General features: G+C 44.9%; 1 protein-coding gene and 1 long non-coding RNA gene across 18 annotated transcripts in view; one reads left to right on the top strand and one right to left on the bottom strand.

Moving 5' to 3' along the window:
• The window catches only part of LOC111248422 (cell adhesion molecule Dscam1-like), a 134,582-nt gene that overhangs the window by 30,092 nt on the left and 84,245 nt on the right, over positions 1-20,245 (bottom strand). For all 4 annotated transcript variants that reach the window (XM_086982702.1, XM_022800752.2, XM_022800751.2 and 1 more), the window contains one exon: positions 196-357. In XM_086982702.1, coding sequence (XP_086838828.1) covers positions 196-357 — 162 coding nt within the window. The remainder of the gene's footprint in view (positions 1-195; positions 358-20,245) is intronic.
• LOC111248423 (uncharacterized) overlaps positions 1-20,245 on the top strand; it is a 70,149-nt gene that overhangs the window by 3,596 nt on the left and 46,308 nt on the right. For 6 of the 14 annotated variants that reach the window (XR_015323109.1, XR_015323106.1, XR_015323107.1 and 3 more), the window contains exon 2: positions 162-346. This is a non-coding gene — a long non-coding RNA (uncharacterized LOC111248423). Of the gene's footprint in view, positions 1-161; positions 347-2,680; positions 4,245-4,421; positions 5,331-9,190; positions 9,708-20,245 lie in introns of those variants that run through there. The other 8 variants (XR_015323100.1, XR_015323101.1, XR_015323099.1 and 5 more) reach the window with 6 other exon arrangements.

Raw genomic sequence — 20,245 nt, 5'->3', positions numbered from 1 at the left:
TATATATATATAAAAGTTATACACAGCATATTTATATGATTACTACATTTAGATAATGTGCGCGCATAGGAAATCGACGCGCTCAAACGAGCTCAAGCGTCAAGATCTCTAAAGAAGGCACCGAGAATTCTAAATTCCCGCAACCTGCTTATATATTATAGGCGGCCTAGAAAGGTTTTTATCATAAATGCTGACCTGTGTCGCCGAGAGTGCCGACTGTCACTCCATCCTGTCGCGTCCACGAAGACACCCTAACGAATTCGCGGACATTGGTAGCCACGTGACACCGTAAAAGAGCTGAATTACCCCGCACAGCGTACGCGTCGAACACGGATGCGGTAAATTGGTGAGCCACAACTGAAACCGTCAATATTAGTGAATTGTAGATATTTGTTAATTGAGGTTGGCCACAAGAACAGAAAGAGATTTATTGTTTTACGCTTTCCTCTTACGCTAAAATTGACCTTGATTAAATTTTGCTAGTCAGAGCACTCGGCTTAAGCAGTCATAATTTTATTATAACAGATAATCCTTCTACGTTACTGTTGCTAGTAGGTCCTTAGAGAACTCTAAAGAAACGTCTACATAATGACTAAGATCAACTTTTTACCTAACAAATATCAGTTTTCATTCATTCTAAAAACACTTTGTATCACATATTCACACCAATAACAACCGTTCGCGTAACGTCAAAGCACAACAACTTTGATTTTTACTAGAAATAGTAACAACGCACCGGTACCAGGATAGCGGCGATTTACCTGAGTGACAACTCGTCTTTTTTATACCGATAGTAATGGAAATATCTAGAAATAAGTATAACATTGGTACGCGCTGCAACACTTAGCCGCATTATAGCCATCCGCTATTTCGTTTGGTTTAAGGCTATCTACACTTTAGTTTGTCCAGGTCTGATTCATACGATCAAACCGAATCTTTTTCCGAATCTTTTCTTGCCCATTGACGCTTGAGCAGATCCACCTCGGTGTTCTCTGCATCTGCTTGCCTCTCTAATTGCAAGTTCTTTTCAATCGGTGCAGACGTTAGGAAAAATGTCGTAGTCGATATAGGATGCCTACATGACAATATTGCTTCAGTTTACGCTCGTGCGATCTGCAACAGACCTGTTTCATTCGATTTGATACAGGAGCCCGTTGACGAATGCGTACCCAGGAACATCTGCTCCTATATCAAGTCTAACGATGATCTCGAGCAGGCGAGAACCCTCCTGTTGCGTTTTTTCAACAGCCGTCGTTCTAACCCTCCCCCCGCTGCAAGCCGGGCACCATCAGAAACCTTAGATCCGCAAGGATCCTTTGTTACGTGTTACAGTGATGCGTCGATTTTGGCTATTGCTTGCGTTTCGACGCCTGTCTTCAAAACGATTCTCTGTACCATTTCGCAGATGTTCCTGGGTGCACATTTGTCAACAGGCTTCTCTTTCAAACCCAAGGTAACACGGCGCTGTTGCGGGATTGCACGAGCCCAGGCTGGAGTCGCAACCATATCGTACCTTTCCGGGAAAACAGGTAGACATGCAGGACACCATTCAATTGCATTGATGATGCACTCGCCCCGCGACAAGTGCGATTTATTTGAACGACATCTCATTTTTCTATACCATTGGCTACGGAAATACCTAGCATTAAGTACGGTATTTGTATGCGCCGTAAAAGTACGTATCAAAAAGACTTCAAGTGTGACTTGAATATTTCGAAAAAATCCGTCTCATCATGCTGCCGCACAGAAGCTGAGATTTACAATATATGAGTATTCTGCCTCCTGTTCGTAAGAGTAATTCTTCCTAAAGACCATTTAGGGTCAACATGGAGAGTGCATTACTGAAGGACTAAAATATAATAGTGAAAATAATAAAAGGAAGGGTTTTAGTGTGTCGAAGAATATAGCATAAACAACGATATTAATTGTTTGCGCTTCGAAGCTCACACGCTGTTCTACACAGAGATTTCATCTTCCATGCCTATCGGTCACTCGAGTAAATTGACGTGCGTTTTTCGCATATATTTCTTTTTGGATCTGTCCAGACCCATAAACAGGCAAATTTCGCCCAACGTTCCTACTGGCCATAGCACAAACTGAAATTTGGGAATCTTTTGGGATGGCTATACCTATCTCTAAGTTGGTATGCAGCACAAAACCTATATCCATGGACGGGAAATAACCTCACCAATTTGCTTGACATAAGGAGAACAGCAGTTCTCTGTTAACGAAAATGAAATATACATAGAGTTTATGAACCTGCCGAGTAGGCTCAGTGGACCGAAGTCTGCAACAGACAACAAAGCTGTCAGATAAGTACTTGATAAAGGCCAGTAGACAGCAGTGTGGCACTAGAAACTGGGATTCTCCCAATATGTGCCTTTGACAGCGACACCAAAGGAAAAAAAGAAATATGAAGCGATTTTGGAAGCGTTCTAGAGGCTGTTTTTAGTTGACGTTGAGGTAGCATAGTTCTTGTGTACAGTAAATGGACAGAAGATGGATTGGTAATACCTGTCAGCCTAAACATATATATATCCTTCTCTCGGCGTTGTATTACTGTGCACGGCCGTAAGCATAAGACAACAACTATGAACTATACGATGCGATTCTTACTGTAGATATTACTCACTATATTTCTTGATTTATATATCATTTTTTTATATTTATATAATATTAGTTTTCAGATATTGGAGATACAACAATTGCCTGAAGAATCTATATGTAACAGTATACAATGTGGCGACAATGAAGCCTTCAAGCTTCCCGTTCTTCCTGGACGACGTCCTATCATTATCGCATCCATGTTTACATACTTAGGTCTTCCTCTGTTCTCAACGATGACGCTTCACGAGTGCGTTCAGAATGCAACGGCCAAACAGCTAAGATAGAGCGAGAGCAGTATATGAGAACTTTAGCACGACGACCCCTATATTTCCTTTCTCTTCCGTCCCTCTATACACCCCGCGTCCGTATGTTGAACCCCCTTTAGGCATGCGTTTAGCAAAGCAAGTTCAGCCATTTACTAGACAGCCTCATGCCGCGAGTCGAGGCGAATCGAGGTTGCAGATAGGCTGAAGCACGCGCGTGCAAGCTAGCTGAGGAACATTACATATTTTCAGCATCTATTACATTCATTTCCAACTTCAACGCTTGACTGGATGCATCCCGTCTTCCTCGCTTAACACCAACTGGAGTCTAATCTACGGTCCCCTCAAACACAGCGTTCCTTCCTTTCCTCCTCACTTTCTGTCTCCCTCAAGGGAGTGTAAAGGGACCGTCTATTGCTTCGACGTGCCGGCGGGTAACGACACGACGGCCATGGGAAGAACGCCAGCTTGGGCGCTATCTTGTGCCCCGTTCTCCCCCACCCGCCGAACCGTTGTTTCAAAGAATCAAGTCTCATCCCAACCGCCACTCCCGAAAGAGTAGAGAGATGTCATCAACGAACTCTTGGTTGAGTTCTCCAGCAAATTTACGGTGTTTCTGGTTCGCCTCTTTTTGACGTCGTTTGTGATAGTGATGGCAGCTGGCAAACACCAGCCGAACATCTAGGTGCAATCATACCAACTAGTAGAAGTCAGTAGTGTAGGATTTCAGTTGATCTGTAATAGAGAACAATGAATTGCACTTGCTGTATACAATGGAAGTGCCAATTACCATGACTCAGTGTGTCCGCGCTTGTTCTACTCCGGCAATGTCTTATAACTTTGCTTTACAGTCTTTCTCCCTCTCACAATATTTAGGTGGCATCCATTATACTTCGTTGTTTCGGTTAGCTGCATATCTACACTTATTGTTGTGCCCTCGTGTTGCTACTTCGTGCTGATTTTTTTCGTGAAGATACATACAACGTGATTCCTTATCAGTTCCCGTTTACCCTCAGCTCTAGCGGGTGTTTCGATAAGAGACTGGCAATAGGCTTGCTCCTGACGACTGTAACTATTGTTGTTCTTCGACGAACTTCCTACGAACGCCGAACGGGAGGCATTCTCCGAACATTTTATCGTCGTTCGTCCCGATACGTGCTGCATAATGGGAGTAAAGGAAAGAATTTTTACGTAAGCGAGCTGTCGACGAAAGCGATTGGCCACGTACGGCCAGTGGTTGTGTGAGCATTATAGATTATGGTAGAATTCCCAGTATCTGCCTCCGCTGGCGACTCTGGAGAGAAATGAAGGACGAGAGTTCACGGAGCGGTGGCAGCAGCAGTCTCGGTAGCGCTCTAGTTCCCTCAACGCCAGGTGCGTATGCTTGTTTCACATTTATCACACTAGCTATCTCGACTAGGAAGAACAACCATTCAAAGGTATAATTTACCTACTCTTGAGGCCTTTCAACCTTCCCCACTATATTTTCATTTCGTCATCTGAACTCTCTCTGTGGTTCTCACATTTGGTCCCGCGAGTTCGGCTCTTTAGGACAATCCTTTTCGCCCCGCGGCGTCACATCTACGTTACAACGCGCTTCTATTCACAGCAAGCTCCTTCCTTTCGCCGACCCGCAAAGCCGTCGCAGACGATCGCTGCCATCCCCCAGGAGCCGCCGTTCCTCTTGGCATATCATAGACCGCTCGCATCTTCTCTACAGACAAGGGCTTCTCAGTCCGTTCTTTTTGAGGTTGCTTGCCAGCCCCTATCCGTTTTCATCTGCTGTTGCATCAGGAGTGAAACCGTTGTGAAGAAAAAAAAAAATGCTTGAAAACGGGGCACTAATTTTTGCTCGACAAAGAAATACTAAATGCTTAAACTTTGTTTGTACAGTGAGATAGTGTATCTCAATATACGATGACATGTCGTAAGATTGCTACAACAAGCAGGACTTCATGAAAACAAAGCTCGAAGGCGCAATACTGCATTGAGTCCTAGGAGAGGTCATATGCTCACACCTTCAAATCGACGTAGTTTGACAATAAAAAAGCTGAAGACTCGGCTAATACGTTATTGTAGATGGGCTGTTTAATAAAGTGGAGTATATCATTATTGAGAAAACTATCAAACTTGCATTTAGACGCATTTAGCAAGAAAACCGTTTGATACCATAGTTGAAAAAGCTCACATTCAAAAATCCAACTAATTACTTACAATTTGAGTTATAAGTATGGCCCAGTTGCCTACGCTGGATTCTGTGCTGCAACACTTTGTTTGTATCACTGAATCCTGATGAACCTTGCACCTGAATCACTGAAAGCCAAACGAGTGACCTGTCTAAGCTAACTAACAACTACATGCAATAATAGGCTAAATTTGAAATAGCCTGTTTCTTGAACTGGCGGTACGGGGGATGTCGCTTATTATGCGAATACTGCGCCTGCGCCAAAAATACCAACACAACCCAGTATGGAAGTAGTTAGTCAAACGTAGTTATATATAATCATATGACTTACGACTGGCTCACGTCCTATGCCAGATGGCACATCTGAAGTCGCGACGTCTGCTAGCTTTGCGTATTTTAGCAAAAGTCGGATTATTATTATCATCATCATCATCATCGTCGTCGTCATTAATTAGACTTTGCCGAAATCGGACGTACTTTTGTCAGCTTAGCTTAAGTAGGATTCGAACTAGCGCGCAGACGCGTAGTGCGTTTCGTGCATGGAGCCAGCCGTGTATCTGACGGAAACTCGAAACACTGAGGTTAAGTTCCCTGGTGGATGCCACAGTGCAGCACATATTTTCCTATAACCTATTTGATACAGTGCATTTACATTATAGCGATAATAAGGCATTTTATTAATTAGTTTTACTTGTTCATCGTTGTCTTCATTAGGCCTAGCCATTGCATTTTCTCATCTGTGTAACTCTAACTCTGAAATTTATTTAACACTAACGTTAAAGGATAACCGGAGCCACGGAAGAGAAACAATTTATATCGGTACATTTGCTACATAATCTTTTATCGCATGACAACAATGAACCCACTGCAATTCATTCATTTTCGAAAAAAATATCAATAAAAGGCACCACTGCACCTTTTATAGCGGGATTAAAGGTGAGGTTATACGGGCCACTAATGGTTTGATGCAAAAAAATTAGTACTTGGACAGATTTAAAAGGGCTGTGATTATGGCTCGAGAAGTTGATGCTTTTTAATGATTTACCGAGCAAGTCATCGTAAGGTTATTCAATCTCTCATGAAGTTCTGTTACTTACTGAGAAGTCGGCACCGAAGTGGCAACCTTCGAGACGTCCCGAGAAGAATAGCACCAACACGCGCATCGTTCTTTAAAGCCAACTAAAACCTATTCCGCTGTAGTGGTAATGGATGTCTCGGGTACTAACAAACATAATTCATGGTGAATTCTAATCATTGATCATAATCATTTTCAATATGGTGTATTTGATAGGTCATCAACAAAGACAACCAGCTACACGTGTGGCACTTTGTATCTAACAATGGCATGGAGTACAACAAGCACAAACCTATGAATCTAGTTGGCCTTTACATTTGCCACTTAGTTGTTTCAATTTTTTTTGCAAAATTAGCATTCACGGCGTCCGATCATCTTATTCCATATATGCTCAAAGTTCAGTGACAAATATATAGTCAGACTTCACCTTGACCTATATGGTCTTCAGAATAGTTACTGTGACAATACATATTTGCTTCTCAAAATAATTGCTTTGGAATAGGCAAAATTGTGATAGAAGACAGCATGGTTGTCTTTATGTTTTATCGGCCAACGAAACACAGATCTTCCATTGATACAGCCTCATATTTTAAAACTTAAAATAATCTTTTTTTTTTTTAAACAAAAAAAGTTTAAATCAACGTTTCCTTCCTTTCCACAAAAACTAAGTGGTTAATGTAACAGCGCTTCCCCGTTCAGCAATTTAAACGATGTTAAAAATATGAAAGAAAAACTTGTGTGTGTCGCACATGTTCATATTTGTTTAGCCATGTCCACTTTGGCCAGCCACAACAAGCCGAATGCCAACGTGAATACACTGTCCCATCAAATAGTCAAACAGCGATAATAATTATTCTTGAATCGGATAATGGCTTTAGTATTGAATTTGGCCGAGTTTCAGCAGTAAACAAAGCTGGCATTGAGAGAGCACCACCGCGTATATACAATAGCTTAACATTAAATGTAAGGGACAGGCAAGTCGAACTTACGGGTGTTAGACCTACATCGTTTTGTTTCCTCACGACGGTGGCGGTCGCTTTGCCTTAATAAGGACGGGCTCCTTGATGGAGAAGGATATCGACTAAGTGACCTCCTCGGTGCTTATTCCTCCACCCCTTTCATTTCTAGCACTACTACCATGGCCTTCTTAACGACACTCTTGGTGCTTCAGCTCTCCTCTTAGCCAACGATTGGTCTTCGTCTTTACGACCCTCTATATAATCGCTGCGGGCAGTCACCGAATTGCCAGCACCACGAGCCCCGGCGCCGCCACTGAAGCTGTCACACTACCGTTGTTGCCGCAAGCGCCAACTTCTATGACGAAAACTTCTTCGTTTTCTTCTTGTTTACTATAGCTTCCAGACTCCCCTATTCAAGACAGCTGCCAATACTATATCCGCGTTATTTTTCCTCCCACACCTGGATCCCGTCCACGTTTGTTCGTTTGCTTTCTTCGGATCCTACGGCTACCGCTACAATCATTCTTACAACCTACAGCATCTGTACAGCCTTCATGTCTACAGGAGAAGACTGAGGCCGAAAAAGAAAAAGGTGCCAGTTATGGCAGACAACTGAACATCCAACCCTCTGTTTGCTGCCGCCGCTGTCATTACTATCCTGTGGATCCGTCTGTGGCAGTAGCTTACCTCCTCGACCGGCTTCTTCGGTTGGACTGAGTGAGCAGATTGTACTATTATGCCGTTCCACCTGTACTTCACAAGCAGGCATCTGTAAGGTAGTGCAGGGGGCAGCTAGGTTTTCAGACGCCCTAGTTAAGACTGCTGGCTACTCGGGCCCTATCGTGCAAACTAGGATCGGATTGAAATCGGCCAAGGCCAAGCGGGCTTTTCGCTTGGGAATTTGTCTGGGTTGTTTGCACAAGCGCGAGCCACGAAGGCTTCTTCGGAAACCATAGCACTCACAGAGGAGAGACCGGGGGTCCGAGTTCCTTTACTGCTAGGGAATCGCCGCCGCCGCCACCACATACAAGACCGAGCCAGTTGTTGTCCAGGGCCTTAGATAGGTGGCCTTTTTAACAGCAATGCTAAGTGCCCTCTCATCACTCAGGTTACACTTTCAAGTGTCCCATTACACGAGTGGTACATTAACCGCTAGTAGGGCGGCGACAGCAACAGCAGAACGTCAGTATTGCTAAGTCGTAAACGCTTTATGAGGGAAACGACTAATTGTCCGACAGTCAATCAGGGTCAGGTGCTGGGGCCGAGGCTTCGACGTGGCCCATTGGCTGGACGCGTCGGCATATGCAGCATGTAAGTCAGCTAGCTTAATTAGCTAGTCGTTATCTGCACGAGACTTTTCTAATACTCCCATGACCCTACACGAGCCCAGTAAGCCCCGCATGAATAAACCTGATTGGCTAAAAAGGATTGGATTGACTGAACCGTTGATTCAACAAACAGTACATGTGTGCATTTCATTATATGGGTTTTATTATAAGTACAGGCTAACATGGCCTGAACAACTTCTGTAGTGCGGTCAATTACCGAAGCCACCACATTCAATAAATTACTATAAAATCTAAAAGTTGTTAGGCTACTGAGAAATGTCCGAACTTTCTAATATTTGCAACGGATCGCAGACTTATCCAAAGTAGCAACATCTGATGTTAATTTAATACTTTTATTAATAAATGTAAGCGAAACAATAACTGCTAGTGATTTCAGGGTAGGTCCAACACGGGACAAGTAATAATAGGCGATAGGTCCTCAGTGATAAAAAAAATAAACCTTGATGCTTTTCTATCAAAAAAAGCTAAGAAAACTCTTCAACAAAAATGTCACCAACTAAGCTCTATATTGATTGTCTGGGATAACTTCACGATTATAAAGTAATTGATTCTGTCTGTCTCGACGCGTCACCGTTCTGATTTTTAACTATTCTCCGTCTTAACCCGCAATCCATGAAAACTCTAACACATACAAGCTTGATACTTTAAACCGCAATTGTAAAAGTAACGCGTTCTGGATATTGCAGAATGACAAGCGGCACTCATTCAACCGTGGTATTTTTGAAACCTGAATGTTTTTGTCTATGTTATAGTATAAACGCGGATGCAGTTACATGCACCAAAATAAGAGGCGTCCGATGCCTATAGACAGGACAATGAGGCTGACGGCTGAGAAGGAAAAAGAGAGGTCACACCTGACACCTTGCGGCTGTTAGCGCCCACAAGTTGGAAGTCTTCATAGGCTCTTTCGTACTCATTACGAAGGTCTGCAGTTATCCGTCAAACAGAGGGCGTCCTAATTGACTGGAACCGACCTTTTATGGGCTGTCGACAGATGATGCCAATCGCTAACGTCTGCCCCAATGTAATGTTAAATGACGAGCGTGCAAATTGAAAACGACCATAGATGTCCAACCTGGTTGCCTGTACTGCCATCGTAAACGCGGACGGAGGAATAAACAAGTAAGAAAACACTGATAACACCAACAGCACACGATAACGACGTCTAATTACCACAACAACGACGGCAGCGACGACAATAATAACAGAAACCACATCCTCACAATGGTTTTGGTACTAGGCGACAATTGCCAGACTTCAAGTATTAAACCGAACGTAATGGCGTTCCTTTGAAGACCCAGTTGCTCGTTTGCTTGCTCGAATCGAGTAAGCTGACGGGGCCGGAAGGCCCAACCAAATGACCGAGAATTTCGAATATATCGTTACTTGATGTCGACTATCTCGGATCCAGGCGAACGTAACTTTTGAGAATGTTAAGGAATATTCATAATAATAAATCCCATGCCACATGTTTTGTTAAAATAGATTATTTGTCAAAACAAGTTGAAAAAGGACCGGCCTTCCCATCTATACGATGACTGTGCGTTCTAAAACGTTTCTCTTAAGGACAACGACACGATCCGCTATGGCCCAAAAGTTAATCCCAGGATATTTTATGATTTCTGGAAAACCCGACAGTAAAAATATTTCGTCAAGAAAATGGGTTTTATGTAGCACACGGCAGATTTGCATAATTAAATAAATACCTAGTCCAGAAGATATACTAACAGTTTATGCGACATAGTTTCTGAGCTCACTCAGACAACGCCGTAAGCTTATAGGTTTGCTGTTATGTCGATTACGTTGTCGTCGGCCAGGCTTTACACACAATTTACGCCTACGTCCAGTATTTTTCGACTTAAAGCCACGTCAATCTACGCTCTAAGGCCTATATAGAAACCCCATGCCTTGAAACAACGATCACATTGAGAGCCCAATTGCCGGTCAATTACTCGATGCAGTTCTCTATTTAGAACAAAAATATTTGATGATCGTAAGTCAGCAGTCGGTGCTCGGTATAGGACCAAGAAGTAAATTTCACCTTAAGATGTAGTCAAGCGTTTTAGCAGACAAAAAATCAGATAGTAATAAATTGCTCATCAAATCGGTGACGTATGCTTAATAGTTTAAGATATGGGGTCCTCGTAATAGTCCAGTGAGTAACCTGGTTCACCTGCAAAATTTACGGAGACGTGCTGGTCTAGGTTCACATCTGAGTGTGGGTACTTTTGTTCTTCTGCTGAATCCAACTGGATCATTGCAGCCAACTGAATCATTGCAGAACGGCTTAAGTAGCAGACGTAAAATACGAAAAGCATTAATTAAACATGTAGGAAGTTGGTTATATATGATTCCGTCCGCTCAATCGTATTATATTTTTGCGACTGCACTCTCCGCTACTGCTATCGGCGTGTTAGGATCGATTCAAAAGATCGTTTATCACAAACCTTTTTCAGGCCATATGAGCGTGCTAAGTGGTCGGAGATCGGGGCCACCATTAGATTGACGTGCGCATTCGTATTGCGTTTGCAGTATGCTGCTTGGATGGTACGGTACACTATATATGTCAAGCTGGACGGTTCTGTATGGGGTAACGACGACCCGCCCGTATGTGGACCCGAAGCTCGTACCAAGCGAAGTTTCAAGCATGATTGCGTTGGCTTTTAGATTGGAATTCTAAATGCAGAATCGATGCTCGCCCGCGTACTTAGCGTGGGGTCTTGGTGGCTAAGCGGCGATGCAACGGCCTTGATATTATAATAGATTCAATAAATTAATATAGATACATAAAATCCATACAGAAATTATCGCAGCGGTTGGCTGCTATTTATAATTCAATCTGCTTTATTGGGTACTTTTGTCGCTACTAAAAATGTAATCGTGACAAAATGATGGTACATTCATTTTAAGAGATCTGACCATCACGTTTTAGATATCTATTTGATGCTGGTCAAGCAAGCTTGCTTAGTTAAACGTCCAGGAACTATTGCTTGTATAATGAAATTTCGTCAATAGTCGACTGGTTATTCGTTAGTCACGTACCCGTAAGCATGTGCAGAGGACCGTGCATACATGTACACGTCTATGTATACTGTGACAGATGTTTTAGTGTCCACCAGATAGCTCGGAATCCGTTTGCTCAAGAACGCTCTTCGTCTTAGTATGGCCTTCAGGCTTAATCTTGGCTAATGGCCAAAAATGTAAATGTGAAAATGTTTTTTTTTTTTTTTTTTATTGGTGCTAGTGGTAGCAGCCTGATTGATAGAGTCGATACACTTGGCTATAACCATTTGCTTGAACAACTTGAACTTACGGAAAGAGCGGGCTGCGAAACAATTTCTGTTTCGCGTTACGAATGCCGTACCACAGAACTATCGTACGCATTACCCCTCATCATTCTATGGAATTTAAATATAGTAAATGTTGAAGATTTATGAAAATGGAAAGGCTTAGTTGTTTTCTACTAAAGAAACTAAACGTACAACAATAGGGGTTTATGTTTGTAGCTTCGAAATGATATGACACAAGCGATGTTAACTGTACAAAGTGTATTACCATTGATCAACAGTTTATATCACTGGGCACGCCTCTAGTGTTATTTGAATTGTGCCCCTTTTGTCTTATGCTAAACCGTCACGACGGCAATAGCAACTAGCGTTTCACTACGTACCATCTTACTAATGTATTTTGAGCGTTAGCTTACCTACGGCAATCTTGTTTCTCATCTATGGAATTGATTAACACGCAACGGCTCATCTACGTCCATCGCCAATAGGAAACATGACGTGATCACCTGCGATGCTATCACTAACTGCGAGACGCCTCGATGCGCTTATGTTCATCACCGTTGTGGTGCCCATCAATGTTGTGCTCATCTGCATCATGATCGCCACGATTACCATTAATAAGGCTACAATTTTTCTTCCTTAAATGGACACCAAGTTTGAAGAAGATATTCAATCCATGTTTATATTTTGTTTTTTTTTTTTTTTTTTTTTTTTTCTATTACATCCCAGAGTCAACTAGCAGTGTAATTAATGTACGAGAACTTGATAAAACGTCGAACAAAATGTATGGATGAGTGGACCCGTCACTCAAATGTATAAAGTATATACAGTGTTCATCGTTGCGTCCGTCCAGGTAAACGGCACACTCTATATATGTTAGCGGCTAATGCACCCGGACAACCATCGTCGTTCTCTGCTGAACGAGCGAATACGCCGCTATCGCTTCTGCCACTATCTCGACCAGCACCATTATCTCTGGCATACTTCTCTTCTTCCCCTATCGTTGACATTGATGTCACCGATGGAGCGTTTGAACCATCTGTTCCACTGCTGGTAGCGACCAGGGCTGGCTTCTGTCCCATCCGCCTTTGTGGACTTCATCTCACCAGCGAATCTTGGTCCGTCTGCTCTGTTCAGGTAACCCATCCTGCCGTGCCCGTCCGCCAAGTTACCCCATGTAGGGTTCCGTCCGCTTCAACCGCATGGCCGGAGCACACCTAGCCTTTGAACCTGCTGCTAAGAACGCGCCCACTGCCTGCCCTCCAGTAAACCTGCTTCTGGCCCTTACACGGCAGCAGGCATTATACTAAGTCTTACATGGACGAGCGAAACCACACAGAGGAGAGCTGCCTGCCGACCGGCAAGGCGTGGACGAACGGGCGAGCTAACGTCCAATAGATCGAAACTAGGCTGGTCGTCCATCATCTCTGGCTCGAGATGCTGTTACCGCTAGACAACAACAGGATCCCTACGGCTCTGCAGCTTTCCGTTGTTCGATGTCTGCCACCTTGTACTGCGCTTTTTACCCTCGCAACCCATATCCCTGTGTGAACAGATCTTATCCCACTGACTCTCAGTCGGCGTTGTACCTCCCTTCCAGGCACGCATCAGACCGCCATCGCCGATGCCACAGTATAATCGGGGAGCCAATCTACTGGCAGATGCTGGATTTCGAACCAGCCGCCTCGGGCCGATAGCACCATACTGTAGCTGGATATTGTGTATCCGTCTCGCATCGCTCTTCTGTACTTCTTCTCCAACCCTCCAAGCCGATGCCACGTTTAGCATGTCATCCCGTCGTTTGATCCGGAAGATCCCTTTGGCGTAGAGTTCCCCCCAGCCACAATGCCCCAGCAATCCGTTTTACGGACGATCCCGTTCTACACCAGCGCCATTACCTTGATAGGGTTGGATGGCATCGTTGTTGCCGCTACAGTACTGGCAACAACGTAACCTGTGTAGATTGGCCGATCTTGCGGCCGGCTCTCGGCTCCAGTCGTTTCTATGGTGGTAGCAGCAGTAACGCGACTTTTCCCTCGTGATTCGTGCCGTATGCGTATGCGTATGCGTATGCATGTTATTCGATAAAGGAAAGCTATGCCAACAGACGAGTGGTGGTGAGAAGGTAGGGAACAGAAGTAGCGGCGGTAGTATCAACAGTAAACACAGCGTTACAGGGAGTCAATGAGGTGGCGCAGCTCTGCTCACGCCCGATCTTTAGCTACTCTCCCATTTCTACCGAACGCCAACCAGCCGCGTTCGGACATGTGTCGTCGTAAAGGAACGATACGAAGGAGAATCGTCAAGTTAGCACAAATCAATATGGAAAGCTGACTGCACATCGGCAACGGCCGCAGAAGCAGCCGAACCAGACAAGACCGCCTGGGAATACCCACCTAATTTGTTTGCAAGTCTCGCGAAAAGAGCCCTGCTAAGAGACAGGGAGAGAGAAAGGTCGACGGGTACTATATAAGTGCTACAACGCATCTGTCGAGTTGCTGTTGGAGTTCAGTACGAGACAAGTTGTCGATTCAGAACACTGCGGCCGCAGCGCATCTTTATTGACGTATCACGGTACAGTATCATTGACTACAATCGTTCTATAGTTATCAAATTATTCATTCATATCTAGTTGCTAGCAGCTTCTGGTTACCTTCATCTCCAGGTGCTAGTTCTCAGCATTGCAGATCTTGACTCACAGAGCAAAGCCTTGGGAACTACGCTAATGAGCAAGGTTTTGAGACTCCCTTCTTTGGACATTTACGAACAGACAACTTCTAATTTAGTTCTCTTCAGTTGTCATTAATTTCGCCCTATATCAATGTGTCTTGCCACCCTATCTCTGGCCTATGTCGATCAGCGACAAAGATCAAACAGATGACAAACGTAAAAGCTCTTCACCATCGGGAAAAACATGAGGCAATCAGCCTAAGTGACACAGACACTGTGCGACGCTGGTAATGTCTGCTATCGGTACAGCAGATGCCCGGAGAAACTTGATAACTAAGCATAGATTAAATTTACGTATAATAAGCTCTCATAACGGCAGAGAGCGTTTCGCAGGTCGGCGCTCGCAAGCAAGCAAGCCGACTGGCTGGCCTGCCAGAGACGCAATCATGCGTGCCTATGGAACAGGTGAGAAAAACGGGGGGAGGTGGGTCAGAGGGTCGGTGGACGGCGAGGCCAAATACGGGCATTAAATCTGAGCTAAACTCGGTCACATGCAGACGAACCCTGATGTGTGGATACTTTTTAACGAAGAACAACAGCATCGGCCGGCACATGATTGCAACAATAACTGGTAACCGATGGTGACACTGCAGACGACATGCGTCACATCGACGGCAACGGCAACAATACCATCTCCACTACGAGTACCTCGGCAACACTGGCAAGTCCAGTGCCTCGTCAGCCAGCTTAGCCGTCTCGTTTCGTGTCCTCCCTGTTTTGAAGGAGCTAACGCTGATGGCAGATGATGGTGTTGCGACGTGGAAGAGGTGTAGGGCTTTCCTAGCCCACTCGCCAGTCACCAGACAAGAGGAGGCAATGAAGGGGCTTTTCTATGGTTGACTGACGAAGTGGCGACGTTCACAGGAGCGCAAGGGTGGCTGGCATCCATGAAAGAGCAAGCTGCTGAGTGTTGTGCAAAGACATGCCCTACCATTGCGTTCTACGAAGATCGGCCATGCGAAGGTTAGGGATAGGTGTTGGGCCTGTGGTGGTGCTCTGTGAGGAGAGTAGTTTGGTCGGCACAAGGGAAAAAGGCACAGGGGCCGATGTGACTAAGGTACGTTGGGGATTGAGCGGGCAAGCGAAGCGTTGAGTTGACGAGTGGTAACCTGATTTTTCCTGGCACCGCTTCTTCTGCCGTCGCCGCTATTCCTGCCGGTACCACCATTGCCGCTACTGCCAGTGATGCTCCAGCTGCCTTCCAGTTGGTTGAGCGACTGAGTAATTGATTCAGGCTAAAAAGGGGCGGCAGCCAGTTCTTTCTGAAAGTCTATCTTCTATAAGGCGAACAGGCGAGCAACTTAGTTTGCAGACGGTCACTGTCCTTGCACATTTACAGAGCCCTGTGCTACGGTCGTACGTATATTACAGCAGGAACCGCAGGCGTTCGGCAGACCGGACCGCGCGTCAGGAGATCGGGCCGAACTGCGTCAGCCATTTTGCAGCGCAAAGCTATTCCATATCCGTCGCAACGGTGCAGCTACAGCCGAGTACCGTTGCGGTATGTACCTCGACGATGATCCGCTCGTGTGATTTTGGCGTCGATAACGGAATAAGCTGGTTGAGCTTCTATCTTTGCACGTATTGCTAATAGAAGGAAAGAGGCATCCCTTTATGCTATTGGCAGACCGGACACAAAACTTAGATAGATTATAACAGTCACCTATTTCACTGAATGTTGATATATTATTATGTCTGTTTTTTTATAGCTTTGATTATTTATATGAAAACCAGATTAATGAATATACGACTATAAAAACATCACCGTTCTCGATAGTCTAGTGGACAACGAGCGGTTTATTTAGTTTATATATGAATTTTATAGTCGTACAGTTGTGATGATCATCTATCGTGACCGTTTTTGGTGTGTATCTCTTTGCCTAGGTAACGCTTGTTTCGTCATCATCAATGTCAACGCAATCGTTATAACAAAATGTACTTGCCATTCATTGCTCATTGTGCTGAGCTTCTGGATGTCTGATAGTCTTCTGATGATGAGACGCTCTTCAAGAACTCTGTCCTGCCTTTTACGCAAGTTGAGATAGACAGACAAGGAAGTGACAAACACAGAGTTGGTCAGATAGGTGGGCCGCTCGGCTGGGGACCATTAAGGTTGATTCGAGTGATGCGTCCGCTCTCGGTTGTTCAAAATAAGGGGAGCATTATCAAGAAAAGTCACATCTACGCTTTGTGCGGCTGACCGAAATAGCGCGCGTTGAAACGTCGACTTCGTGTTTCTATCGACTTCTTCGTTACGTTAATGGCCCCTCATATTGCAGAGTTAGAGACGTCGATATCTCCGCTTTGTCTATGATTGTTGGGACGTTGTTGGAAACAAGAGAACAAGCTCGCATCCTGCGATCGCCATCAACAGGGCGAGCGCCTTGCTTCTCGATGTTGCTACAAGTTTTAGAGCGAGCTGCATGGGCTGGTCCTATCCTTATTACACAACACGGACGGAGCAGTCTTCCCGTTCTAGGCGCTCTCCGGATCAACCCTAGAAATCCACTGAGACTCCGCGAAACTAGAGATAGCAGTAGGAACGGGAGCAGAAGTAAGAAAACGTCGATAGCGTTACGGCCAACGCCAAAACTGCTGTTGTCGCCCTAGCTATCGCCGCCGCTTTTCAAATCCCCGCCGATCCTGAATTCCCGTCGACGGCGTTGAGTCCCAGCGCAAATTATTATAAATAGAAGAAAAAGCGTGTGCGCCTCAAATCAAATTAGTGCGACGTCTTCGCAACAGCAGCAGAAGCACTTCTGGATGAGGAGAGGATCGGGGAAACAGTAACCCGAACCCGGTCGACCGACTGGTTCGGACCACTCCCGGCGATCAGTCCCCTTAGCTGTGCCTCATACTTCCCTAGACTGTACAGCCTATTCTTCCTCCACCACCGTAACCCATACTACTACCACTACAGCTGTGTTGAGTGCAAGGATCTTTCGATCTGTGCTCACACCCAGAGACGCACACAGCCACTATAGGATGGAGCTGACTGGAGAGGAGAGGACAAGAAGGCGATGGTTTTATTCGACAACTCCCTCTCGACGCTTTTTTGTATTAGCATCGGCCGTGAACAAACGATCTGCAGTGGTGGCGAGGCCTTGGCTTGGCCGACGGCGGCAGCGGCGGTTGCCCTGCAAATAGCGTAGAGTAATTTCTTGCTTGGATAATAGGCAGGCTAGAACCCGGATCAGTCCTGAACCTGTCAGCCCCTCCAGAACTACTAACCTAGCTTTCAAAAACGGAGTACCGCAGCGGTAATCACTGCAGTGACAAAAGTCTTCAAGCTGACGGCTTTTGAGGTACATATGGACATAGTGAAAGAGAAAAAAACATGTGAGATATAATGAAAATAAGCTCTTATATTACTTTATCGATGTTCTGTCCTTCTCAGCAAGTAGGACCCTAGCGCAACATCGATGACCATTTAGGCGGCTAATGGTTACCGGCTTGCAAACACGGCCGAGTCCGTATGACGCCATCATCGACAAAATAGAGTTGATCAAGAAGCTGGTCGCATGGACGATTTTCGATGCGTTCGAAGAGCTCGGCAAATATAAGAGGGCTATTCTTGCTACGTTTGTACACGTCCGCACAACACCCTTGCTCTCATTATTATAATCACCATCATCATCATCATTAGCATTATCATCAGGAGTCGCCCAATCGGAGACAATCGTGGTACGATCTGAGTGAGTGGTTATCCGTTCACCGTGTGTGTGCGGGTTGCAAGCAGGAATCAGGGGGTAGTGCTGACTCAGGGATCGTACAGTTGGATAATGGTGGTTTAACCGGGTGAACGTTACCGTACTCGGTTTTAGTTACAAATGCGATCGGCTCTTTTCTAATTCAACAATGCAGTACACTCTTTTTCAAACACGGTGAGTTTATCGAAACATGGCTTCATTTCCTTGGATTTAATGTAGGGAATTTCGAATTCAGGCCTCGTTGTTCATCCTCCGATGAATCATCGATATTTTTGTGAGATAACAGACGTCGTGCATATGCGTGCATTCACTATAGCAAGAATAATTGAACTAATGGACGTATGGCGGATCAACAAGTCGCCGAACAAAAAATTGCCAGGAAATTATAGCAGTTCCGCCTTGCACCCACGCAGTAGCAACAACAACAACAACAAATAATTGTTGGCTATCCATCATCGGTGTAGAACAGGTTTAATTGGACTGCCAACATCGATTCGTTGCTTTCGTCCGTCACCCGTTGGCGCGCCAAAAAAACCCAAGCACCAACATTAAGCAGTGCTACACGCCAAAAATATTTCACTAAGACTCACCTAAAAATAACCAGGAAAGGTTATATGTATGTATATAAATAATTAAACACGCGATGGCAGGCAGTGATAGTTTAATGTCGCTCTATTGAAGGTATGTTGCTGGTGTTGGTCGAGCCCTATACGAAGATATATTCAGTGTCACATTTCTTGAACTTTAAACATGAGGTCCGCTATTGCGTCCGCATTATGATAGATGGCTGAGCTCTATCAGCAGGCGCATGCATCGCAAGATTTGCACTCACCTAAATCCACTGGGTAACACAGTAAACAAATGCGCTATGAAATCATAGCACGTGCCCTGCGCAGTGACCGTGTCTCACGCCAATGGCAGATTGGTAGCTCGGACATCAACTCCACATTACGAAAATGCGCTCTTTTTATACGCCAGCTAATATATTTCCTATAATTGGCTTCTGGATCTCTAGTATATCCGGGTCACCCTCTTGCTTTTAACGCTCCAGTCAAGAGTACCACATATCGGCTGATTTGTTACCTGCGTACCGCTTCCGCACGCCTAGATTCGATACAAAGAGCCTCCGCAAGACTGGCTTATGATAGGAAACCCGCCACCACTTAAGGCATCGCTTAAAATACAGTTACACTTTAACAATCTGGCTGCGTGATTATTTGGCCTCCTTTAACTTCCATAAAGAGTACCGCCCAATTCTACGTCCCTGCTATGACTCGGCTCTAGTGTTTCCCCATGCATCCACTTAGCACCGAGTTTCTGCCCAACAACAACTGCAGATGCATTTCGTTCGATTGCCACCATCTGCAGTTCTTTCTGTGTACGACTCACAGGCCTCTTGGTCAGGGTAGGCTCACTCTTGGCCTACGTCCACAGGCTAGTAAATAGTTAGTTTTCGTTCATTTTCTCGCAATTTTTCGTGCTCCTTGGCCTCCTGCTAAGCTTGCCAGCGAAGACACTTTAGTTGACGTTCAGGGTCGCCATAACCGGCTACATTCGTCCTACTTTGTTAGGCCAGCGGATGGGTCTTCGGTACTCAACGAAGTAAAACGACGCCAAACACCTTTTTGGGTTAGCTTGCCCACACCGCTATAAAGACCACTACGATACATTTACTTAATAATTCTCCCCATATAACGTACTACGCAGGCATGACAAATACAAACATTTAAACAGATTGCGTGCGAAACTTAGGGACCTGGTTTTTCTCAGTCTCTCGATCGATAAAACGGTAGCTATTTAACATCAATTAATTAGCGTAAAACTGCGCCTGAATCTTCGCTTAGGGAGGATATGATCAGCCTGCTTACAGTGACGGGCAAAGCAAAATAACGGTCTCGAAAGATGACTGAACCGTCTTTTAACAGGAGAGTCGACAAAATAAGCTGGTCAACATTGCCTTTTCCACTGCAGCATCTATTGAGGATGAACTGTTCTTCGCACTCACCAAGGAGCGTTTGCCTTCAAGCTTTAGGTTTGCATATTTAGTGGTTAAGGTTATAACAGGAGACTCGAACAATAT

This window comes from Varroa destructor, unplaced genomic scaffold (genome assembly GCF_002443255.2).
Source record: "Varroa destructor unplaced genomic scaffold, Vdes_3.0 BEIS01000003.1, whole genome shotgun sequence".
In the NCBI taxonomy this organism is placed as follows: domain Eukaryota; kingdom Metazoa; phylum Arthropoda; class Arachnida; order Mesostigmata; family Varroidae; genus Varroa; species Varroa destructor.
The sequence above is the reverse complement of the archived record's forward strand: the minus strand, read 5'-3'. Positions and strand labels throughout refer to the sequence as shown.